The sequence below is a fragment of the Anolis sagrei genome, chromosome 3 (assembly GCF_037176765.1).
Source record: "Anolis sagrei isolate rAnoSag1 chromosome 3, rAnoSag1.mat, whole genome shotgun sequence".
NCBI lineage: Eukaryota > Metazoa > Chordata > Lepidosauria > Squamata > Dactyloidae > Anolis > Anolis sagrei.
The window spans coordinates 145,597,962-145,621,914 of record NC_090023.1 but is presented as its reverse complement, the minus strand read 5'-3'; the positions used below and the strand labels follow the sequence as shown (position 1 = coordinate 145,621,914).

At 39.1% G+C, this 23,953-nt stretch overlaps 1 protein-coding gene across 2 annotated transcripts in view; it reads left to right on the top strand.

Annotated features, from left to right (window-relative positions):
• The first annotated feature begins 1,059 nt into the window (after positions 1–1,059).
• Positions 1,060–23,953, top strand: part of AKAP11 (A-kinase anchoring protein 11) — a 43,743-nt gene continuing 20,849 nt past the window's right edge. For both annotated transcript variants that reach the window (XM_060769245.2, XM_060769244.2), the window contains exons 1-6: positions 1,060–1,278; positions 15,606–15,702; positions 19,201–19,311; positions 19,843–19,887; positions 23,058–23,192; positions 23,652–23,916. In XM_060769245.2, the coding sequence (XP_060625228.2) occupies positions 15,643–15,702; positions 19,201–19,311; positions 19,843–19,887; positions 23,058–23,192; positions 23,652–23,916 (616 nt within the window). In that variant the 5' untranslated portion in view covers positions 1,060–1,278; positions 15,606–15,642. The remainder of the gene's footprint in view (positions 1,279–15,605; positions 15,703–19,200; positions 19,312–19,842; positions 19,888–23,057; positions 23,193–23,651; positions 23,917–23,953) is intronic.

Below are 23,953 nucleotides of genomic sequence, written 5' to 3'. Positions count from 1 at the left end.
ATCCGGCCATCCAACAGTTTGAGGAACTGTGACCTGGCCCTCTGTTTACAAAGTTTGAAGATCCCTGGCCTAGATTTTGAAAGCCACTCTATAATGATATAGAATCAATACCATTGGCATATCATGTTGTTCATTCGTTCAGTCGTCTCCGACTCTTCGTGACCTCATGGACCAGCCCACGCCAGAGCTCCCTGTCGGCCGTCACCACCCCCAGCTCCTTCAAGGTCAGTCCAGTCACTTCAAGGATGCCATCCATCCATCTTGCCCTTGGTTGGCCCCTCTTCCTTTTGCCTTCCACCTTCCCCAGCATAATTGTCTTCTCTAGGCTTTGCTGTCTCCTCATGATGTGACCAAAGTACTTCAACTTTGTCTCTAGTATCCTTCCTTCCAGTGAGCAGCCGGGCTTTATTTCCTGGAGGATGGACTGGTTGGATCTTCTCGCAGTCCAAGGCACTCTCAGCACTTTCCTCCAGCACTACAGCTCAAAAGCATCGATCTTCCTTCGCTCAGCCTTCCCTAAGGTCCAGCTCTCACATCTGTAGCTTACTACAGGGAATACCATGGCTTTGACTAGGCAGATCTTTGTTGCCAGTCTGATGTCTCTGCTCTTTACTATTTTATTTAGAGTGGACATTGCTCTCTTCCCAAGAAGATTTCATCTGATTTCCTGGCCACAGTCTGCATCTGCAGTAATCTTTGCACCTAGAAATATCATATAATATTCTAATATATGTTACTTTGCACACAGATCTGCTGATATTAATGAAATGTTGGTCTTTTAAGGACTAACATTGTAACGCAGGCATGGGGCAAACTTGGGCCCTCCGGGTGTTTTGGACTTCAACTCCCACAATTCCTAACAGCCTCAGGCTTCTTCCTTAAACGGCTGAGGAGGAAAAGGAAGAGGCCTGAGGCTGTTAGGAATTGTGGGAGTTGAAGTCCAATACACCTGGAGGGCCCAAGTTTTGCCCCAAGCCTGCTGTAACGTGTTGCAGTGAAGGCCCCAGGTGTGTCCTCTTCCTCAGCCCGGGCCCTGGCAGTGGCACCTCAAGGGCGCTCCTGCGCATGCGCGGTACGTCAGGCGACGCGGCGGGGGCGCGTGCGGCAGATGGAGACTGAAGGGGGCCGCGGCGGCCGCCGTCCGGAGAGGCAGTTGGGGATGGAGGCCACGAGTCTCGCGAGAGGAAGTGGCGAAGGGGCCCCAGCTGCGGCGGCGAGGTGGTTTGGGCTGCGGTGAGGAGGGCGCGGCGGAGGTCTGAGGCAATTGGCCGGCGGCAGGTAAGGCGGCGGCCCCTCAGAAAGACGAAGGGAAAGGAGCCCAATGGTGGCGGCCGAAGGAAGGAGGCCTGTCAGGCCCCGCATGCCTCTTCGCCCCATTTCCCTCACGGGTTATCTCTCTCTCACACACACACACAGCCCAGGGAAGGTTAATACTTGACCAATGCCCAAAGGAAGGATTTCTGAGGCGGGCCGTTGAGGCGTTTTTAGGTCGCTTGGGGCCGGAGTCAACTCCCAATTGCTTCGGCCACGAAGGGGTTACGGGCTGCCAGGCGTTTTGGACTTCAACTCCCAGAATCCCTGAGCGTCGGCCTAGGCAGCCAAGGCTTCTGGGAGTTGAAGTCCAATACCCGCGAAGGAACAGAGTCTGACAGCCTCTGACAGCTTGTCTCACAGCTTCGCCTCAGGATACAACTTTAGTAATAATAACAACAACGACAATAATAACAACTAGCTGTCCCCTGCCACGCGTTGCTGTGGCCCAGTCTGGTGATCTGGAAAATAAAGTGACGAGAAAGTGTTGGTTTCTAATATATGTAATTTCTTTCTGCTTGTGGGTAAACAGTATTTCTTCTTGTTTCTTTGTCAATATTGGTATAGAGATTGTCTGGTCTGCCTTCTCTGGAACATGCAACATATAATTGTCCTTCTTTAGGGGTCCCTTTCAAATCTAGGATACAATATCTGTGTGTGTGTGTGTGAATCATATATATCTATCTATATCTTGGCCCCCCCGGTGGCGCAGTGGGTTAAAGCACTGAGCTGCTGAGTTTGTTGACCAAAAGGTCGCAGGTTCGATTCCAGGGAGTGGTGTGAGCTTCCGCTGTCAGTCCTAGTTTCTGCCAACCTAGCAGTTTGACAACATGCAAATGTGAGTAGATCAATAGGTACCGCTCCGGCGGGAAGGTAACGGCGCTCCATGCGGCCATGCTGGCCACATGACCTTGGAGGTGTCTATGGACAACGCTGGCTCTTCGGCTTAGAAATGGAGATGAGCACCAAACCCCAGAGTCGGACACGACTGGACTTAATGTCAGGGGACAACCTTTACCTTTTTATCTGTGGCTAGATGGCTCTTTATCAGGAGGGCTTTGAATACATTTTCTTGCCCTGGTGAAGGGAGTTGGACTGGATGCCCTTAAGTATGGGGGTTCTGTGTGGGAAGTTTGCCCCAATTCTGTCATTTGTGGGGTTCAGCATGCTTTTTGATTGTAGGTGAACTATAAATCCCAGTAACTACAACTCCCAAATGTCAGGGTCTATTTCCCCCAAACTCCATCTGTGTTCATATTTGGGCATATGGAGCATCCGTGCCAAGTTTGGTCCAGATGCATCATTGTTTGAGTCCACAGTGCTCTCTGGGTATAAGTGTACTACAACTCCCAAACTCAAGGTCAATGCCTACCAAACCCTTCTAGTCTTTTCTGTTGGTCATGGGAATCCTGTGTGCCACATTTGGTTCAATTCCATCATTGATGGAGTTCAGAATGCTCTTTGATTGTAGGTTAATTATAAATCCCAGGAGCTACAACTCCCAAATGACAAAATCAATTTTTTTTTTTAGTGAAGGACATACATTAGGTTGTTAGGTGTATGCCGTCCAAATTTGGTGTCAATTTGTCCAGTGGGTTTTGAGTTGTGTTAATCCTACAAACAAACATTACATTTTTATTTATATAGATAATAATAACTAGCCGTCCCCTGCCATGCATTGCTATGGCCCAGTCTGGTGATCTGGAAAATAAAGTAAAGAGAAAGTGTTGGTTTCTAATATATGTAATTTCTTTATGCTTTTGGGTGAGTAGTATTTCTTGCTGTTTCTTTGTCAGTGTTGATGAGGAGATTATCTGGTTTGCCTACTCTGGAACATGCAGACTGTGCACGTTTGGGACTGTGCAATGAAGCAGCGATAGGAACCTTTAGTATGCCAACCAAATTTGATATGGTTGTTCAGACAGTTTTAAGTAGTGGATTTTAATGTCAAGATAAGTGGTTTTAATGCTTTTGCATGTGTATGGTCTAATATGTTTCGGCATTGAATGTTTGCAGTTTATATGTTGTGCTACGCCCTGAGTCCCCTTCGGGGTGAGAAGGGCGGAATATAAATGCTTTAAATAAATAAATAAATAAATAAATAAATAATTGTCCTTCTTTAGGAGTCCCTTTCAGATCTAGGATACTATATCTGTGTGTGTGTGAATCATATATATCTATCTATATCTATGGCTGGATGGCTCCTTGTCAGGAGGGATTTGATTACGTTTTCTTACCCTGGTGAAGGGAGTTGGTCATGGGAGGCCTGTGTGTGACGTTTGGTTAATTCCATCATTGGTGGAGTTCAGAATGCTCTTTGATTGTAGGTTAATTATAAATCCCAGCAACTACAACTTCCGAATGACAAAATCATTTTTTTTAGTGATGGTCACTCCTTGGGTTAGTAGGTGTCTTGTGGCCAAATTTGGCGGCAATTCGTCCAGCAGATTTTGAGTTATGATGTCACTCAAAACAAACAGAGCATTTAGATAGATAGATAGATAGATAGATAGATAATAATACAGACAGAGAAGCCATTGGAATCCACAAGCGTGTGGACAATTTCAATAGAAAGGAGGAAACCATGAAAATAAACAAAATCTAGCTACCAGTATGGAAAAAAACCCCACTAAAATCAGGACAGGAAATAAAGAACAACACTCTGAAAAACAGGGGAATTCCAGACAAGAATCAACCAGGGCCAGCTAACATATCCCAACAAAGGATGCCCCAGGCAGCAACCAGCCAGGCTTTGAAGCTGCAAGGCTAATCAAGGTGGACAATTGCAACATTCACTCTCCCCAAGTAGACAAGAGTTCTTTCTCCCACCCTGGACATTCCACAGATATATAAATCCCACTTGCCTAGTTTCCAACATACCTCACAATCTCTGAGCATGCCGGGCATAAATGTGGGCCAAACATCAGGAGAGACTGCCTTTGGAACATGATTATGCAGCCTGGAAAGCTCCCAGCAACACAATAATTTTATTTCTTCCCCACCTCTTCTCATGGCTTGAGGGTGATTATAAAGGAATTAAAACACACAAACACAGCAAAAACATGACAAATACACACACTAAAACGTACCTCCATAAAATTTACGCACCAAAATGTATCTCGGCAAAATACATCCTAAAACACACAAAGCAGAGCTCAAACAAAGGACACTTGAAATTCATGTTTAAAGTATGTCTGGGTAGGCCTGCTGGAAGAGATAGGTCTACATGGTTTTTACATTCTGGCAGCTCATTTAGCTCTCAAATGTCTTTTGACAGGTCATTCCACAGTCGTGGGCTGGCCATTGAAAAGGTCCTCTGGGAGATGGTTGCCAGTCAGGTTCTGACTGGTTGGAGCACCCCTCCCCCAAAAGGATCTCAGTATTCAGGGTGGATTGTATGGAAGAAAGCAATCCTTTAGGTAACCTGGACCCAAACCATGTAGGGCAGGTATGGGTAAACCCAGGCCTGGGGCCCGGATGCGGCCTCATGGGCTCTTTTCTGAGGTGCTCCCCTTTCTCACCATCCTATTCTTCCTTCATTCTCTGTTTTCTACCTTCCTCCTTCCCTACCTCCCTTCTCCTCCTTCCTTCATTCCCTTCCACCCTTTCGTCCTTCCTTCCCTCTTTCCTCCCTCCTTCCCTCTCTCTTTCTCCTTCCTATCTTCCTCCCTTCCTTCCGTTTTTCCTTCCTTCTCCCTTCCCTCACTTCCTTCCTTCCCTCCCTTCCACCCTCCCTCCCTCCCTTCTTTCTTCCTCCTTTCCTCCTTGGGGATGTTTAGCTGGGAGAAGAGAAGCTAGAGAGGGAACGTGAGAACCATGTTTCAAGAGTTAAAGGGGTGTCCCATTGGGGAAGAGAGGGAAAACTGACTTTTTGCTGCTCTAGAGACTAGGGCACAAAAGAGCAATGGTTTGAAATGGTAGAGAAAAAGATTCAACTGAAAAGATTAGGAAGAATTTCCTGAGAGTAAGAGCTGCTGGAGAGTGGCATAGGCTGCCTCAGAGTGTGGTGAAGTCTCCTTCTCTGGAGGTTTTTCCACAGAGGTTATTGGGAGTGCCCTGATTGTGCCTTCCTGCATGGCAGGGGATTGGACTGGATGGCCCTTGGGGGTTTCTTCCAGATTTTTGATTATAGGATGATGTATCAGGAGTAGGCAATGCGGTGTCTAATGGATACACTTTTTCTCTCCCATCCACCATCTTATCTTGACCAAGGCAAACCCTTTTGGGATCCAAACTTTTCGTGTCTTTCCTTTACTTTCTGCCTCTAAAAGAGAAGAGGAAAGGTCAGGAAGGAGACTTGGGGAGAACCCCCCCTCCCTCCAGGCTCCCATGCCTTATGTAGGGTTTTGAATGTCAAAACTATCACCTTGTACGTTGCCTTGAAACCGATTGGCAGTGGAGTGATTTTAGGATAGGGGTGATATTCTCAATCCTGGATGTTCTCATAAACATTCTAACTGCTGTATTTTGAACCAGCTGGAGTTTCCAAACTTGATACAAGGTAGCCCAATGTAAAACACATTGCAGAACTCCAATCTTGAGTTACCAGTGAATGCACTACCATCTTCAGGTCCTCCAAATGTAGGAAGGGGCACAGCTGGCGGATCAGCCGAAGCTGATAGTAAGCATTCCCGGCTATAGCATCTACCTGAGCCGACATTTGGAGAGATGGATCCAGAAGTACTCCCAAGCTGCGAACACAGTCAGGGGGAGTGTAACCCCATCCAGAACTGGTTGACATACCTCCATCCCCAGATGAGGACCCCTGATGGCAAGCATCTCTGTTTTGTCTGGATTCGGTTTCAATTTGTTTTTCCTCATCCAACTCATTACCTGCTCCAGGCATTCAGAGGAGAGACACTATCCTTTAGCATCTTATCTCACTAGAGCAGTGGTTCCAACCTTTTTTTTTTTTTGGTCCATGCCCCACTTAAGTATCTACAATCCTGATGCCCTCCTCCCGACAAATAATAATAATAATAATAATAATAATAATAATAATAATAATAATTTCTTCCCCGCCACTCCTCATAGCTCAAGGCTGGTTACATTGCTAAAACACGTAATCTAAATACACAATCATTTAAAAACACGCAGCAAAATACACATATTAAAACATATTTCCATAAAATACAGAAAAAAAAGTTAAAGAGTGGAAGTTCATATTTCATCATTAAAACAAACAATTCTTATCATTCAAAAAGAGAACTCCGATTTATTCATGTAGAGGAAGTCCAAAAGGTCATTAACATGGTCTAAAGAAGCTCCCAGAGAATGGCATAAAAGACAATTTTATACATTTTGTATAGTTTGCAATTTTAAAAGGACACTGAGAGGAAGAGTGGGGTGTTTGAGATAAAAGCTGCATCCTTTTTCTGTGCTCCTGCGCTCTCTAGTTCACTCTATGATCTCCCCATTCTTTCCTCTCTTTTGGAGCCCTTCCACACTGTCCATATATCCCAGGATCTGATCCCAGATTATCTGGTTATCCCAGGTTATCTGGCAGTGGGGATTCATATATATCCAGTTTAAAGCAGATAATCTGGCATCTGATCCTGGGATAAAGGGTGATGTGGGAGGCCCCTTAGTGTTACCAGCTGACTTTCCTTGACATTCTGGTTTTAATTTTTAAAATGTGTATGTCACAATATATATTTAGACACTGTATATGAGACACCCAGAACCATAAGAAATGCAAAATAAATTAACTGTTAATTACTGGGGTTTGTTCTTTAGTGAGGCCCAGGTACTCTCTGGTTGAGCAGCTTAAAGCCTCCCTCCTTTCCCTCAAAAGGAAAGCACACCAATCAAATCCTTACTCAGCCATGAATCTCAGCCGATGACATTGAACCAGTCACAGATTTATTGTGGGATTCAAATGAGAATGAGAGTTACATTTGTCACCTAAGCTCTGCAAGGATGGTGGAATATAAACACACATATAAATAAACAAACTGAAATACTTGATATACATAAACCAATGTAAGGAAGTAAATGTATTTATTGACAGAATAAGGGTGTATGAGTCCGTTAGGGGCAAGGTTTTTCTACATATTTCTCAAATCTCTTTATTATAGGAAATTTATTCAGCCCAGCCTTTCACTCTTTGGTCATCTGCAGCAAATATGCAGTAAACACATTTTTCTGTCTGTTTATTTTCATAAGTTATGATATCAGTGAACATTTATTTAGCTTCCTTTGAATTATCCATAAAAAGTACAAAAACAACCAGAACAGGAACAAAGTTTGATGGATTCCTGAACAACATGTTTTCTGTTCTTGCTGGTGCTCTCCAACCCCCCCCCCCCCCAAAAAAAAAAACAAAAAACAAAAAACAAACATGTCAGGATGTAGACATTGATGGATGATAGCAAAATAGGCCTCAATATTTAAAGCAGTGCAGGTCTCACTTCTTGGTACTCTATAAGCATAATACTATAAAGAGGGCAGCTGAACAAGTTAACTATAGCTATCATAATCTCCCTTATTTCTGATTCCTGTAGATCAGACACAGTGTATGCGTTGGGGCAAAGTCCCAAAAGTATTGTGGAAGGAAAGTAATGGTGATTGTAGCAATTGGCACATCTTGCTGCTGCTAAAAATGTGTTTTAAGGGGGAACTGATATCATTTGCAGTGCAACCCAGTGTTTTTTTTTAAATCAATCTGAGGGAAGAATGGACCAATCATAGAATTGTAGTAATTGAGTATACCAATGTCACTGCCTTTAATGCCCCCCATCTCGAAATATGACTACTTTCTGCACTGCAGGATTTCACAACAGTTAAGAAGTGGAGGGAGGAGGGAGATCCATTTCAAACCACCCGAGTAAGCTGACATCTGTCGAGTTTAACTAGGTTGGCAGAGGTCAGAGTCAGTCAGATTGATGTTAGATTTTCAATCTGTTGCGTGCCTTATTTTTTAAAAAGGAATGTCCTTATTGCTTGCCCAGATGGCTGGATATAGAGAGAGATGGGCTTCTCTATCTTTAGCAGACATTTAGAAGGTTCTCCTTATTTTGGGCGATCCAAAAAACCCAGTTTATCGAACAAACAAACAAAGAAGACAGATCGCCAGTAAGTTAAAAAGTCTAAGAAAACTACTACAAAGCCTTTGGTATTATTTTGTAGAACACATGTGGTGGAACTCTGTGTGTTCTTTGAATGCTCAGAAGTTGTGGAGCCAACCTCAGAGTAGAGAATAAACTTCTTCAATAAAAAACTGGCTTCACAAGGTTCCTTGACAAAGTGATTGGTGGACTATAAGATATAAAAGATATTACTACAAGGGGGCACGTCTTTGGCAAACACTGCCAATAGTCAGTCTAGGTGGCCAGATACTTTAGACGGGTAAGAGAGCTTCCTTCCAGTGTTAAAAAATACACTTTAATGTTTTTGAAATATTGTTTTTTCCTTGTAAATAATATATATGCATATGCCCATTCATTTAGCCTCAAGGAGGCAGAATTTTGCAAGCAAAAATGTCATGGGTTACTGTGAGTTTTCTGGACTGTATGGCCATCTCCCAGAAGCATTCTCTCCTTACAGCCATGGTAGCTATTAATATATATTAATTTTATTGTAGTAAAATAGTGGTTTAACTATTAATCAATATTTGTTAGGGTGGAGTTTTATTTGGAGACCAGTTAGGTGTCATTGTTTACTAACATACACATCCTACTGAAAGTAAAGATAGGACACCAAGAATAACATATGGTGCAATCTTCTCTTATAGTTTGTTTTCATGTGTATATTTTTAAAGTTAGAACATCTCTATTCTTTTTAAAATTAATTTTATTTAGACAAATTAATACAAAATCTACAAAGGAATGTACAAACAAGTTAACAAAAACAAAGTTAAAAACACTTTTTCTAGAATAAACTATCCGTCAGAAAACATTAACTACATACGCTCTATAATTTCTAAAGGTTTTACATTCTCTGTCTGATGGTTATATTCTCTCACTTTCTACCCCCATTAAGTGAAAAAGAACCATGGATAAACCCTTTCTTCACATAATAACACTCTAATAAAAAAAAACCCCCAAAACCAGTGATTGAGGTTTGACCCCATCTTTGCTGGAGGAACACAACAAATGGGCCTTTCTTTCTTCAGATCAGTTAAAGATCTCTCGGTAATTAACATAGTAAGTTTATAAATTTTTGCAATTTTCATAAGCAAATTGTTTTGTATCCGAATCATTAAGTTTTTCCATCTTTGAGCATAGATAAGTCTCGATGCCATAGTCATCTATGGTAATAACCATCCACATATTCTATTGAGTTGATCATCTAACATCCCAAGCAGATAGAGTTCAAATTTAACTTTAACATTTTCTTCTAAAATCATATGTATTTGTGCCCAGCATTTCTGGGTCCCTTTACACAACCACCACGTATGATAAAAGCTGTCAACTCCTCACATTTACATTTGCTAGAACTATTTTTATGCATCATAGCAATCCTTTCCAGTGTCAGATATCTGTACATCATCTTATAGAAATTTTCTTTCCAGTTATTACTCAATGGAAATTTCAAACTCTTTGTCCAGACCATTCCATTTTTCCATTTCTATCTGTTTACCAAAATTTTGTGCCCACTTGACCATACATTCTTTCACCTGTTCCTCCTCCATTTCAAATTTTAACAATTTATACAGCTTAGCAATTAAGTGGTCATCTCCAGAGTCTAGAACAAGTTCAGGTTTATCAATTACAAATCGAAATCATTTTATCTATTTGAAACCATTCTAAAATGTCAGACAATTTTAGAACGTCTGTATTCTTAAATTAAAATACTTTAAAATAAAATATGTTTTGGAGGTAACTCCTAAATTTATAAAAATCAGTGATTTTTGCCCTTTTAAATATTTAGTGGTAGGTAAACCAGTGGATAACTCCCTAACTGCATATTCTGAATATAATGCCTGAATTAACTTGATGGCATAGACATATTCCTTTCCTTTCTAGATTACAGCAAAGTGTTAAATTATGTGAGTTTATACATCTGAAATTGGCATATAAGCTTTTGAGTAAATTAATAATTTTAGTTCATTTTTTCAGTTGTGCTTTATATACATTGGTTGATATCATCCATAAACGTTACAGTTTATTAAACTGGTCCTAATCCATGTGGCAACTCCAGTTCCATCCCAATATTCGTACCATATAAGTTTATTGTACTTTAAGTAAGGCAGTTATATTGCTAGTTATTGACTGCTTCTTTGAAAATTACTTTCCTTTCATTGGTTACAAGCAGAAGTTTGGCAGGGAGCATAACTTTATGGCATGCAGTGATGCTATTCCGTTACTCATATTCACTCAGGAAGTAAACATAAATACCTAGACTAATTTTGTCTCACTTGGAAATATGAGAATAGGATGACGATTTCATAGAGCAAAATTTGTATTTTTGAAATATTAGGAAATATTATCTAGATTCTTTTCCTGCAAGAAAGTTATATAAACAGATTGGCACTAGGTAGTAAAAATGTTTGTTCTTATTTTGCTGTGGCCAGGCATTGCCAAATATTCCACAAGGCCATGAATGTCACTATGTAAGCCTTTGCTTCCTGCTATTTTTTTTAAATGAAAGGGCAGGAGTAAAAGCTGCTAGGTCCCCTGCCCTGCAGTTGTCAGGGAGTCAAATCACTAAGCAAGACCAAGCATTGACTGTTAGCCTTCTGTAACTGCAGGCACACAACCACTGCTTGGGACACTCATGACTCATTTTACTTCCTACTAGAACCTGGGAATACACCATCCATTTGCTGTGCGGTTCTTGTCTTCTCTGTAAAGGTCTTGTGAAGGACTGGTCTTTGGTATAAATTTTTTTAAAAACCTTTACAATGTGATCCAGTGCAGTTCTAATCATGTGAGTGTGTTTAGCAACATAAAGATAAATCATAAGTAATTATTTACCATAACTCTGTGCACAAGAACTGTCTTACTGGTTGTCTGAAAGCCGCTCTATGAGAATTTTTGCTGAGGAAAATGTTTGAATGTTTTAAATGTTTTAAGTGCAGTAAGTGTTTTTAATGGCCAAATTATCAAATATATTGATGTTGAATTATCATGTTCATTAAAATATCCTTATCATTAACTTTTTAATGAAGTTTATATTTTTAATCAGGTATAGATTGACAGGATTTTGGATACTGAAATGTCCAGCTCTTTAAAAAAATCTTAAAACTGTTTTGCTATCTGAAATTTTTACTGAGGTAATCATATCTCTATCCACTAAGTTCTTTTGAAGAGAGACAGGCAACACCCTACACCCAGTTATTACTGGTGTATCCATAAACATGCTAGCCAATGAATGATTGATACATTGACATTAATTATTAATTATTTATTGGTACATTAATTATTGGTATATTAACTTTTAGGAACGGTGGTTGGTTGTTCCATTCAGTTGATTTGGAGAAAATGAAATCTACAATGTTAAAGATATTTACACTTTTAAATTAGTATTGTTTACTTCAAGACCTGCCCTTTTGTTTTTTGGTTCCTCATGATGCTTTGGTCAGGAAAATTTTTAACAGCAGCAATTTCTAATATCAGCAAATGTTTTGGGTCTGTTCAGTATATATGATCTCCACTTTACAACAAATAAATGTAGAAAGGGTAAATTATGGAAATGGTGGGATTCTTTCAGGCTTGATCTGGTTTTTTTTTCTTCTTCAGAGAATTCTTGAAAGAATAGAAACACATATCACATTCCAAAATGTTGCGTATTGATTACTCCTTCTCTGGAAACCTGTGGACTAAAATTATTTTGGATTTTGGAATACCTGTGTTTGGAAATAGGACCCTTACCTAAGTTGAAACACAAAAATCATTTATGTTTCATATACATCTTAAAACTTTGCTTCTGGTGACGGCCAATTCCCTCACACCAGAAGTGACTTGCATTTTCTCAAGTCGCTCCTGCCATGAAAAAGGAAATCTTAAAACTTAGCCTGAAAATAATTTTATACACTGTCTTCTCAATAATTTTGTATGTGAAACAAAGTACGTGAACATAGAACTATTAGAAAGCAAAGGTGTCACTGTCTCAGCCACTGATGTGGATTTTAGAGAATTGTAGGTTAGGAGTGCTCAACTTGTAGTCATGTTTCCATTATCAAGCTGGAGGCTGGGCTGTATTGGAGCAGTGTCTCCATGCTCAGTAGGAGTAACACCTTGCTTAGATTCTGAAGTACCCAACCTCCAAGTACTGCCTCAAGAACAGAGAAAAGCATTGATCACTGTAGTTTGTAGCTGGGTTGTTGTGCAGCTGTTTTCTGCTCCCAGGATAGTGAGAGTGAGAGGAAGGATGCAAATGAGTAACAAAATGTAATTGCACAAATAGAAAAGTGAGAGCCTATTGTTTAGAACAGATTCTTGAAACATGACAATTCCCAGATGTGTTGAAGTAGCTACACTTAAATGATGGGATTTTAAATTGATGTGAGAATGAGTTTCCAAATTAAGATAAGTCAATTTTAAAAGGAGGGAAAAGGAGACTTTTGAGGCTGCCAATAATGAAATTTACTTCCAGGATCAATTATGACATCCTCCATGCCATTCTCTGTAAATCCCATGGCCCTACTTGGAAATTCAACAAGCCTATTTGATTATTTATCCAATTAAGCCAATGCTGTTATTAACAGAGGAACCAGTGAATTATTCTTCAATTTCTTAACATTATTGAACACATTCAAATCCAAAGCCGTATTGTTGGCGCAGTGGGTTAAAGCACTGAGCTGCTGAGCTTGTTGATCGAAAGGTCACAGGTTCGATTCCGGGGAGCGGCGTGAGCTTCTGCTGTCAGTCCTAGCTTCTGCCAACCTAGCAGTTCGAAAACATGCAAATGTGAGTAGATCAATAGGTACCGCTCTGGCGGGAAGGTAACGGCGCTCCATGCAGTCATGCCGGCCACATGACCTTGGAGGTGTCTACGGACAACGCTGGCTCTTCGGCTTGGAAATGGAGATGAGCACCACACCCCAGAGTCAGACATGACTGGACTTAATGTCAGGGGACAACCTTTACCTTTACCTATTGTTGGTTATATATTGCACAATGAATAATGAAATAAACCACTTTCAGACTGCAGCTTTTTCTCTTTTAGTGACTATTTATTATGCTGTTATTTTCAGGGATTGGCAGATTCTATTTTGCCTTGGAAGTTGGTCATTATTTATCATTGCTGTGTATCCAAATCAGTGACCGTCAGTTCCTTTGCACTAATTTAGTTTTTCTAATGCCCCCAAGGCAGGCAGCATATTATGTGAATAATTCTTTTCTACCCATGAATCGCAAAAGGTTCAGGAGAGAGAAACATGATTCTTTGTGCCCTTTAGTCAGAAGCAGTGAAATGAAGTTTTGTTATTTCAGTACCTCTATACTCCAATGGGGGAAAAACATTGGAGATATTTTATTCTCTGGAACTTTGTGAGAAGGCCCTTGTTATTCAGTTGTCTCATGCTATGTTTTCTGAGACAGTAAGCCACAAGTGTAAAACTCAAGGTCTGTGAGTTGAATCCAGCCTGCCATGTCATTTCATGTGGCCTTCCAGATGCTGGAAGACAACCCCTGTATTCCTCATCATTAGACATCGTGATTATAGTTAGTGGGAGTTTTGATACAGTAACTTCTGGAAGGCTGCAGTTGGTTCTGTTTAGTAAGGAGAGTGGAGTTTGAATTTAGAAACAAGGCTTGTGAATATGATGTCTGACTTTTAAATTCCCTTCCCCAACCTCAGAGCCACAAGGACTGTTGGGTTGCAATTTCCATTATCTCTAGCCCACAGGACATATAATCGAAAGTGACGGGAGTTCTCATTCTATAACGTTTAGGTACCCAAATTGGTTAAAAACTAAAGAGCACTGACAATTTTGTAAAAAAAAGAATCTATAGTTGGTCTTCTGAATTCATGAATTCTCTTTCCACAGATTCCACGCCCTTTGAAGGCAACCATAACACGGACGCACTTGATAAAAATGAGTTTGACGCCCTTGCAGTAAACCTAGCAATTTCCTAGCATAGCATGAAACAAAAACATGGATTTATTGTCCCAAAACCTCTTTGTCCTTGTGTGGATACAGGGAACAGGAGACAGTCATTATCCAAATAGGATTCTTGAAGCAGAAGCCCTTGAGGTGGTCTATTGAACCTCTTATATCAGGGGTCCTCAAACTAAGGCCTGGGGCCCGGATACGGCCCTCCAAGGTCATTTACCCGGCCCTCACTCAGGGTCAACCTAAGTCTGAAACGACTTGAAAGCACATAACAACAACATTCCTACAGGTCCACATTTCCCATTGAAATACTAATAAGTTTATATTTGTTAACATTGTTCCTCATTTTAATTATTGTATTGTTTTTAAGTGTTTATTACACTACAAATAAGATATGTGCAGCGTGCACAGAAATTCATGTTTTATTTTTCAAATTATAATCCGGCCCTCCAACAGTTTGAAGGACTGTGACCTAGTCCTCTGCTTAAAAAGTTTGTGGACCCCTAGAATAATAGAATCAAAGAGTTGGAAGAGACCTCACGGGCCATCCAGTCCAACCCCCTGCCAAGAAGCAGGAATATTGCATTCAAATCACCCCTGACAAATGGCCATCCAGCCTCTGCTTAAAAGCTTCCAAAGAAGGAGCCTCCACCACACTCCGGGGCAGAGAGTTCCACTGCTGAACGGCTCTCACAGTCAGGAAGTTCTTCCTAATGTTCAGATGGAATCTCCTCTCTTGTAGTTTGAAGCCATTGTTCCGCGTCCTAGTCTCCAAGGAAGCAGAAAACAAGCTTGCTCCCTCCTCCCTGTGGCTTCCTCTCACATATTTATACATGGCTATCATATCTCCTCTCAGCCTTCTCTTCTTCAGGCTAAACATGCCCAGTTCCCTAAGCCGCTCCTCATAGGGCTTGTTCTCCAGACCCTTGATCATTTTAGTCGCCCTCCTCTGGACACATTCCAGCTTGTCAATATCTCTCTTGAATTGTGGTGCCCAGAATTGGACACAATATTCCAGATGTGGTCTAACCAAAGCAGAATAGAGGGGTAGCATTACTTCCTTAGATCTAGACACTATGCTCCTATTGATGCAGGCCAAAATCCCATTGGCTTTTTTTGCCGCCACATCACATTGTTGGCTCATGTTTAACTTGTTGTCTTATATTCATGGGGTTTCTCTGTCAGAGCCTGGCAGCAATGTATATGATTTTGTTTTCTATTTAACCGACCTTTTTTAAAATGTAAAGAAAGGATTTAGTCAAAGATATCACAAAACCCTTTTGTTTTTCTGTAGAAATTGTTGAATTCATCACTGGGGAACAAAATAAACAATGGATGGTCCTATAAGGGTCCAAAGCTGTCAGAGGAAGGCTAGAGTACCAGTGAAAAAGGTAAACAATTCTTCTTTTAAAAAGCAGTCTCAGTTATCTTACTGTTTTGACTTAACCCTTTGTTCTACTTTATCATTAGTAGATAAGGCTTTTAAAAATCAAGCACAATTATTTTAGATGATTTGTTTGATGGGCAACTGTATTAGGTTTGATGGCTCACAGGTTCTGCAGCTCTAGTCCTCAAAGACATTTGAGTTTCTGAAAGTTTTTTCAATTTGAGAATTGAGAAGTTCTACAATAGAAATGGTGGTGACAGCAGATGGAAACAATTAAAAAAGAGTAGTATCTGAAGAATTTTGGATCTGCTACCCATTGGGAATTGGAATTGGATTTGTAACCCTAAATGCTATTCAATCATTCTTGTAATAAAATTTACCATTGAATCTGCTAGGGCAGTGGTTCTCAACTTGTGGGTCCCCACGTGTTTTGGCCTACAACTCCCAGAAATCCCAGTCAGTTTACCAGCTGTTAGGATTTCTGGGAGTTGAAGGCCAAAAACATCTGGGAATCCCAGGTTGAGAACCACTGTGCTAGGGTCATGTATCATTGTAGAGAAGAAAGATACTTCTGTTTTACACAGAAATTTATTTTTGCTGATTTTTTCCTTAAGTTTTCTATCATACTGAAAGTTTTTTCTATATCGATGGCTGTTTAAATTAACATACAAAATTAGTGGGGTTTTGTTCTTGTTTTAGGAGCAATTACAATAAAGTTTATGCATTGTATTTCCACACATCTGAACTACTTGTATTGTATTCCTAGACAGACTTTTACATAAACATGGTTACCTTCTCCATCTTCCAGTTGCCAGGAACTGGTCTAATAACAATAATTATCAAGATTCTGAAGTTAAATATTGACTGAAATCTGTAGATGGATTTGACAAAATTAATGCTGATACTGTATTTCTTTGATTCTAAGATGCACACTAAACATAAGATGCACCCACAATTCTAAGTTTTTAGAGATTCATATGGGGAAAAGTATGTCTTAGAATCAAAGAAATACAGTAGTTACTTCCTACTTGGTTGTTCAGCAGCTTTGTATTGCACAAGATCTTTTTAGCTGTAAGTGGGAATCAACTTGTGGTAACATTGATAAAGTTTTGCAAACTCAGACCGATGTTCTCCTTGATTAAACCAACCCATTTGTTATAGATGCTTCTTCTTTTCCTATTGCCTTTTAACTTGGTGATCATTTTCCTTGTTTCCAGTAGTTCATATTATGCTCAAAGTATGATTATCAGAATTTGATAATTTAAGGAAGGATCAATCCTGATTTGCCCTGGGACACATTCATTTTTGTTTTGAGGCTTGTTTGTTTATTTTTGGTAGCCCATGCATGGTGTTCATGGAACTAAACTCCAGCACCACATTTAAAATGAGTTTATTGTCTTCCTATCAGCTTTTTCCCATTATCCAGCTTTCACAACCATATGCAGTTGGCCCACTATATTCATGGATTATTTATCCACATATTCAACTATCCACATCTTGAAAATATTTTTATTCCAAAAAGTAATCTTTGATTTTGCCACTTAATATAAGAGACAACATCTTACTACACCATCGTATGAAATGGGACTTGAGCATCTATGGATCTTGGTATCCATAGTGGGTCCTGAAACCTAACCCCAGCAACCCATTGTGTACTAGAAATCAGAAATACTATCACACTGATGATTATGACTAGCTTACTTAATATATCTTTACTCTTGAGAATCTTATCTTTTTCTTTCAGCATTTCCTTTCCAAGCCATAGATGCATTCTTATTTGATTTCTTTAATCTTATCACATCAATAAAGTATTGGAAAATATTTGTGGTCATTATTTTTTGTTTGTATAAAGCTGAAAAATAGAGAACATACTATTTTGTGAATGGCATCAGCCGAACCTGCTTATGCCATGAAAAATGTGTCTCAGTTACCTACTTTATAGTCCAACAGAATTAAGCAGTAAGCTCTTTTAATATTGTAACACTTCAGATGGCAGGTGTAGAATTCACTTTTTAGAATGTTCCAAGTAAAATAATCTACACATGGAGAGACCCTGTATCTGAAAGTATTCAAATATGCAACCTCTTAGCCAGAATGTGATAATGCAGCTCAATAAAAGCTTTTGCAATTAATTTGTCTACTTTTCATCAGAGTGTTTGAAGTGTAAACCAAAACATGTTTGCTTTAGTATCTCACAGTATTCAAGCCAGAGAAAAAGAAGTTTGAATCTTTGCTCTTTTTGCAATAATTGGAAGTATCATGGGCAAAGCTACTGTGACTAGCCCTTCATCTCAAATACTTCAAAAGATACCTTCTGTTAAAAAATAACTTTTGGCAAGTCCTCCTGTCCAGCATCTGTGTTTTTCCTACATTGCAATTTGATACTGCAGTTTTATAAGCAGTGGGGATTACATTTAGGATTACGTGTTTCCTTGTATCCAGTCCTCCCCCTCATATGTACACCTTTCAAACAGTGTTACACTTAGCTGATTGTAATGCCAGTTAGGCAAACTCTCTCTGAACAAACATTGCCAAAAACCCTATAGTAGGTTTGCTGTAGTGTCATCATAAGTTGGAAAAAACTTGAAGGCAAACAAGAACAACTATCTCAGTTAGTGACCCACAACTTGCTTCTATTCTTTGAATCCCAGTTAATGACCAACTTCTGTTGTGTTTATGTAAGTTGTAATCATCATACTTTGGAAAAATATGAGCCCAGTAAGAATTTAAGTGTATTGTGGAGTATAAAATGCCTCATATTTAAAGGACTGATGTTTGTCCACCCAAACATAAAAAACAGAAAATGCAAAGTGTTATCAAAATAAAATAAAAGCATAGAACAAAAAGGCACACCTATTGTTGATTTTTCTCTGATGGTACTAACTTCCTGAAAACCAGAACACACCACTTCTTTGCTGCATCAAAAATGGCATGGCGTTTTAAATATCAATATATTATATTAGTTGGAAAAAGTCTTACTGGGGAATAATAATTTTGTGCGATTTTTTGCTCCAGCTTTTTTTTTTCCTTTTCTTTATAGGCAAGTGGATACCATTATATCTAATCTCAGGGAGATAGTTAATATGCTGTAGATTTTATTTTGATTACTGTGATGTTGATAGGGTTCAACACCTTGTATATCTCCTCAAAATTCAGACTAAAACCAAACAGATGAACTGCTCTACTAACATTGAAGTTCCCAGGTCCCACTGCAATATATGGCAAATGCAACTTAGGACGCATCTACACTGTAGAATTAGTGCAGTTTGATATTAATTTAACTGCCCATATTTCAATGGTATAGAATCCTGGGAGTTATATTTTGGTGGAGCACCAGCATTGTTGTTTTGGCAGAGAATGCTTAAGACTGTGCAAAACTACAGCTTCCATAATTCCAAGTGGTTGATGACCCATCCATGAAAAATGTTACAGTGTATTATGACAATCCATATAACATGTATTTTTTGTTTTTCATTAAGTTTCAATTTTCTTTCTCTCTAAGGGTTTTAGTGAACATGCACTGCCTCCCATGAGGGCTTTGCTGCAAAGTCAGAAAAAATTATGCATAGTTTCAGCAGAAGAGTTGAAGGAAGAGCAAGACAATTTCAATGAGGTTTGACATTGTGATAACATTTGAGTTTTTGTATTCATTTGAAAAATACTTTTTACTTACAGTAAGGTTAGCATATCTTCACTGTAGACTTTACTTACAAGATAATTTACATTTACTAGATTGTTTTTAAAACTGCTAGAAATAGAATTTTGAATTATTTTTCTATAACTCTTGGTTATCTAGACATTGAAGCTTATTCACATTTTAAGGAAAAAAACAGTTAATTAAAATGTGTTCCTAATGGATATATTAACTCATATTTTGCTATATATCAATATTTTCCCAGATTGCTTTTAACTGTATGGTTGCTTAGATGAAAAAAAAATAGTTTTTGACATCTGGGAGCTACAAAAGCAGACATGAGAACCACTCTGTTGTCATACCTGGTATAAAAATTAAGTAGTAATCTACCTTCCTATGTTTAGAAGAAAGCATTGGAAGTTATGCAAAAATTGGATATTACAGATTTTAAGTTTTTAGATATTTAAAATTTTATTTTGTATATTTATATAATATATATTTGTTTTGCAGGTCACATTTCTGTGTATTGCTGATCAAACATCTGTTGCTCCTAAGGTATGGTTTCTGCATTATTGACTGTAATGAGCTAAATTTTTGAATGTGGTCTGCTTTTCTCTCTTGGAATTTACTGGTGGAGTTCAAATAACAGATTCCCAAAAGCATTTTATACCCGATTAAGAAAAAAAAATCTGTTATTTATCTAATCCCAGATCACAGAGTAAGGTAACAAGAGAAACTAATGGTTCTTTCTGACCTACCTTAATGGTGTGAAAGCTGCAGCTATGTGCATCTCCCTTCTGTAGTTTTAGATTAATCTTAGAAGGCCTGAAGCATATTACAGGCTATTCCCCTTCTGTGTTCCAGATTTTTTGACATTACTACAGTAATACAGATGGCTGATCGACTGCTGTGACTTTGCTTTGATAGTATCAGAACCAACACAAGTTAAAATGGTGTAATAATCTGCTTACATAAACACTAAAAACACTAAAGTGACTTTTGGAGCTTAACATTCCCTGGCTAAATTCAACTGTAGTTCTGGGTAGAATAGACTGAATTAATGGGAATAATTCAATCGGTGTACTTTGGTTGAACTAAAAATTTGATTTAGCCCTGTTTCTTCTGTGTGGCAAAGGTTTATTACTAAATATGATAAATAAAGATGCCTGCTAAACATGCTGTTACAACACCATAACTATATATGCAATGTTGTTACATTATACTGCAGATAAGTGAAATAGAATTAGAATGTTATCTGGCTTGTTGTTGTGGCCTCTGCTGTTGTTGTTATCATTTTAATTTCTATTCTACCTTTTTTCCAAGGCTGTGACTCAAACTGTCCCAGTCTTTGAAAATTTGAAAAATATTACAGTTAAAAACACTGGAAAATTGATGTAAGGGGTCATCAACTACTCCTTTTACCCACTCACCCAGTTCCCCATTGGCCTTTTGAATGAATCAAGAAGGGGAAGCATCTAGTGGACATTTGGTACCACTCAGCTCTCCAAGGATCCTGACCACATCCACATGCTGTACAAATGGAAAAGTATTCATTATTATTGGACAAGCAGGACCTAAGGTTATATCTTTTGGGAATGTACAAGGTGTGTTTTTACAGTAAGGTCCTTTTTGTTGTAGACACTAGTACTTCGTGCGCATACCGCAACGAGCGCATGCGTCGTGTACCGGCATGCCTTGGGAACAACTGTGCTCAGTTTTCGCTCTGTAGCTAACCTGTACGGTTCTGTTCTGTGCTTTAAAAATGTTTAAGACTATTAACTCACCCTCCGCATGTGAGGTTCGCTCAGTGATACGGTTTTTGTCAGCAAGGAACCTGCCTGCTGCAGAAATTCATTGGCAGATTTGTGAAGTGTACGGTGATGCTGTTATGAGTGAAAGCAAAGTGCGTAAGTGGGTACGACAATTCAAAGATGGCTGTGACAACGTCCATGATGAGGACTGCTCCAGTCGCCCTTCTTTGATTACAGTGAACTCTTAGTTATCGGAGCAGGCGGCAAGTTTTTATGAAGAGGGTATTTTAAAATTGGTTCAGAGGTATGATAAGTGTTTGAACAAACTTGGCAACTATGTCAAAAAATAGAGTGAAGTATGTACTTTCTGAAAATAAATTTATTTTTTTGAAATAAACTTTCATTGTCTACTTATGTTCAAACGGACCTTACTTTAAAAATGCCCCTCGTATTCACTATGACATCCAAGCTGAAATGAGTCTAAGTAACTTTATCTGCTATATGTCTTGCAATGGGTTCTTGAGTGATCTGCATTTTGTTCATAGTGGCCAGAATGTAACAGGATAGTTCTACTAGGCTGATCTTTGCAGATGTAATGGTATCAGAAAACAATAGTTTCTTGGCTACTTGCACTGCCATGAAAAAGGCTCTAGCCCAGTGGTTCTCAACTTGTGGATCCCCAGGTGTTTTGGCCTACAACTCCCAGAAATCCCAGCTAGAAATCCATCTGTTAGGATTTCTGGAAGTAGAAGGCCAAAACATTTGGGGACCCACAGGTTGAGAACTACTGCTCTAGCCTATGTTTGGTAGACCCTCTGGCTTAGTCTGGGAGCTGGTTTAACTCCCCTGCGAGACAGGATGCTCGGGGGTGATTGAACTCATTGTCATAGCAACTTCCCCACTTCAGAGATCACCCAAGCTATGACAGAATCTTGAGGCAACAGAAAAATCCCCCCCAAACCGCTTAGTCTCCATCTAGATTCGTCAGTCACCTAGGTAGAACATTTGAATCAGTCCCCCACAGGGTCTGAGTCCCTGTGACTTTGACATCAACCAGGTTATGACCTGTCCATAACAAAAAGTTTATAGCAGATTTCTTCACATCAAGGTCACTAAAATTATTCAGGCTATTTGATGTCCTAGATAGTTTAGAGGGAATGAACACTGTTATAATCCTCCCTTCCATGATATTTAAACTGCCATATTTCCCCGAGTCTAATGTGCACCTTTGTTGAGTAAATTAGGGTGTACACTAGATTCAATGGTGCATTAGAATCATTTGTATAAGGTGGGCTTGCAATGCTGCCAGGGGGGCATTGCCCCATAAGGTGCTACCACTGCTGTTGCAGGGATTGCCACGGTGATGACAGGATCCCCAGTGAGCTGAAATCTGCCCCCTTTTTTCTATGTTTTGTTTCTCCGGGCAGTTTTAGATTCAGAAAGTGCCTTTGCTAGAAGCAGAAGTAATTGGAAGTGATTTGAAAAAAGACCTGTCCTTGGCATAAAATGGCCCAAGGGATCTAAAAATACAATACTGTAAAATGCTCCCCACAAATCCTAGAGATTGTGGGATATTCAGGGTTTAAAAAATCTTTGTTTTTGCAGATGGAGGAGTGCAAAATACACACACACACACACACACACACACAATCTTCTGAGGGGTAATGCAACTCACGAGCTGCCTGAAGTACTCACCTACCAAGTAAAAGGCTAAGTTCAACATTTTGGCTATGGCCTTTTAGTTTAAGAAGTCTGGTATCTCATGTCCTGATATCTTACATATTCATCTTTTCAAAAACATCACAGACCTTCTGAGACTGACATTTTATTATAAATAGTGGTCCTTATGTTTTGGTTCCAATAGCATATTGAGGGAACAAAGCAGTTAAGTTGAATAGTGGTCTGAGGCTGATATAAAAGGAAAGTTTCTTTGGCATGAATTTTTTCCTCATAGGTATATTATATTTATTTTAGGAAGTGGTGGCCATGCCAGTTGAACTCACAGATCTTTTAAGGTCACTCCACTTGTGCAGTTTACATGAAAATGAAGTTATATTTCTAAAGAACATTAATAAACGATTGGATACTAATGATGTTCCTAAACAAAAGGTAAGAGAGTAAAGCTATTTTGCAAGTTATATTAATCTATGATTAGCAAAATACTGCATCCATTTTGCTTTCATAAAAAGCCTTTTCAAGTAAAAAAAATGGAATCTGGAGTATGTGTTTTGCATAATGCAGCAAATAACAAAAGGTGTGACTTGAATCAGCTGCTGAATTATGTAGATCTCACTAGTTTAGTATGTCTGTTTAGCCCACTTGGAGTTGTAGAGGAAATAAGGCTTTGTAGCAAAGTTCATATTTCTTTATATTAAAAAATCTTGTCGTATTTCCTTCACTTGAAAGTAGAAACTTTATATCCCTTACTTACATTATATAATCCAGGAAAGATGTGTACGTTTCCTTAATTTATACTAACGTAGTTAATATTAAAATATTTGTAAACATTTTAAATTTACATTAACTTTTTCTCTGTCTCTCCCTTCTTCTTCTTTTTTTTTTTACAAGAAATACTCTTCGAGAATACTGTGTGTGATGAGATTGTCCCCTTCATTTCCAAAGCTCAAAGTTGATTCTATATTTACATTGCTAAACAAATATGCTGCGGGCATAAGATGTACTGTGGAAATGTATTCATTGCAGAGGAATCGGTCTAGCTTAACCCGAACAGAGGATGATGATACCAATCAGTCTGTGTCATCAATTGAGGATGATTTTGTTACTGCTTTGGAGCATTTAGATGAAGATGAGGCAACAAAGATGGCAAAATCTGGTTAGTTTCCCAAGTGAATTTCATGTTTGAAATTATT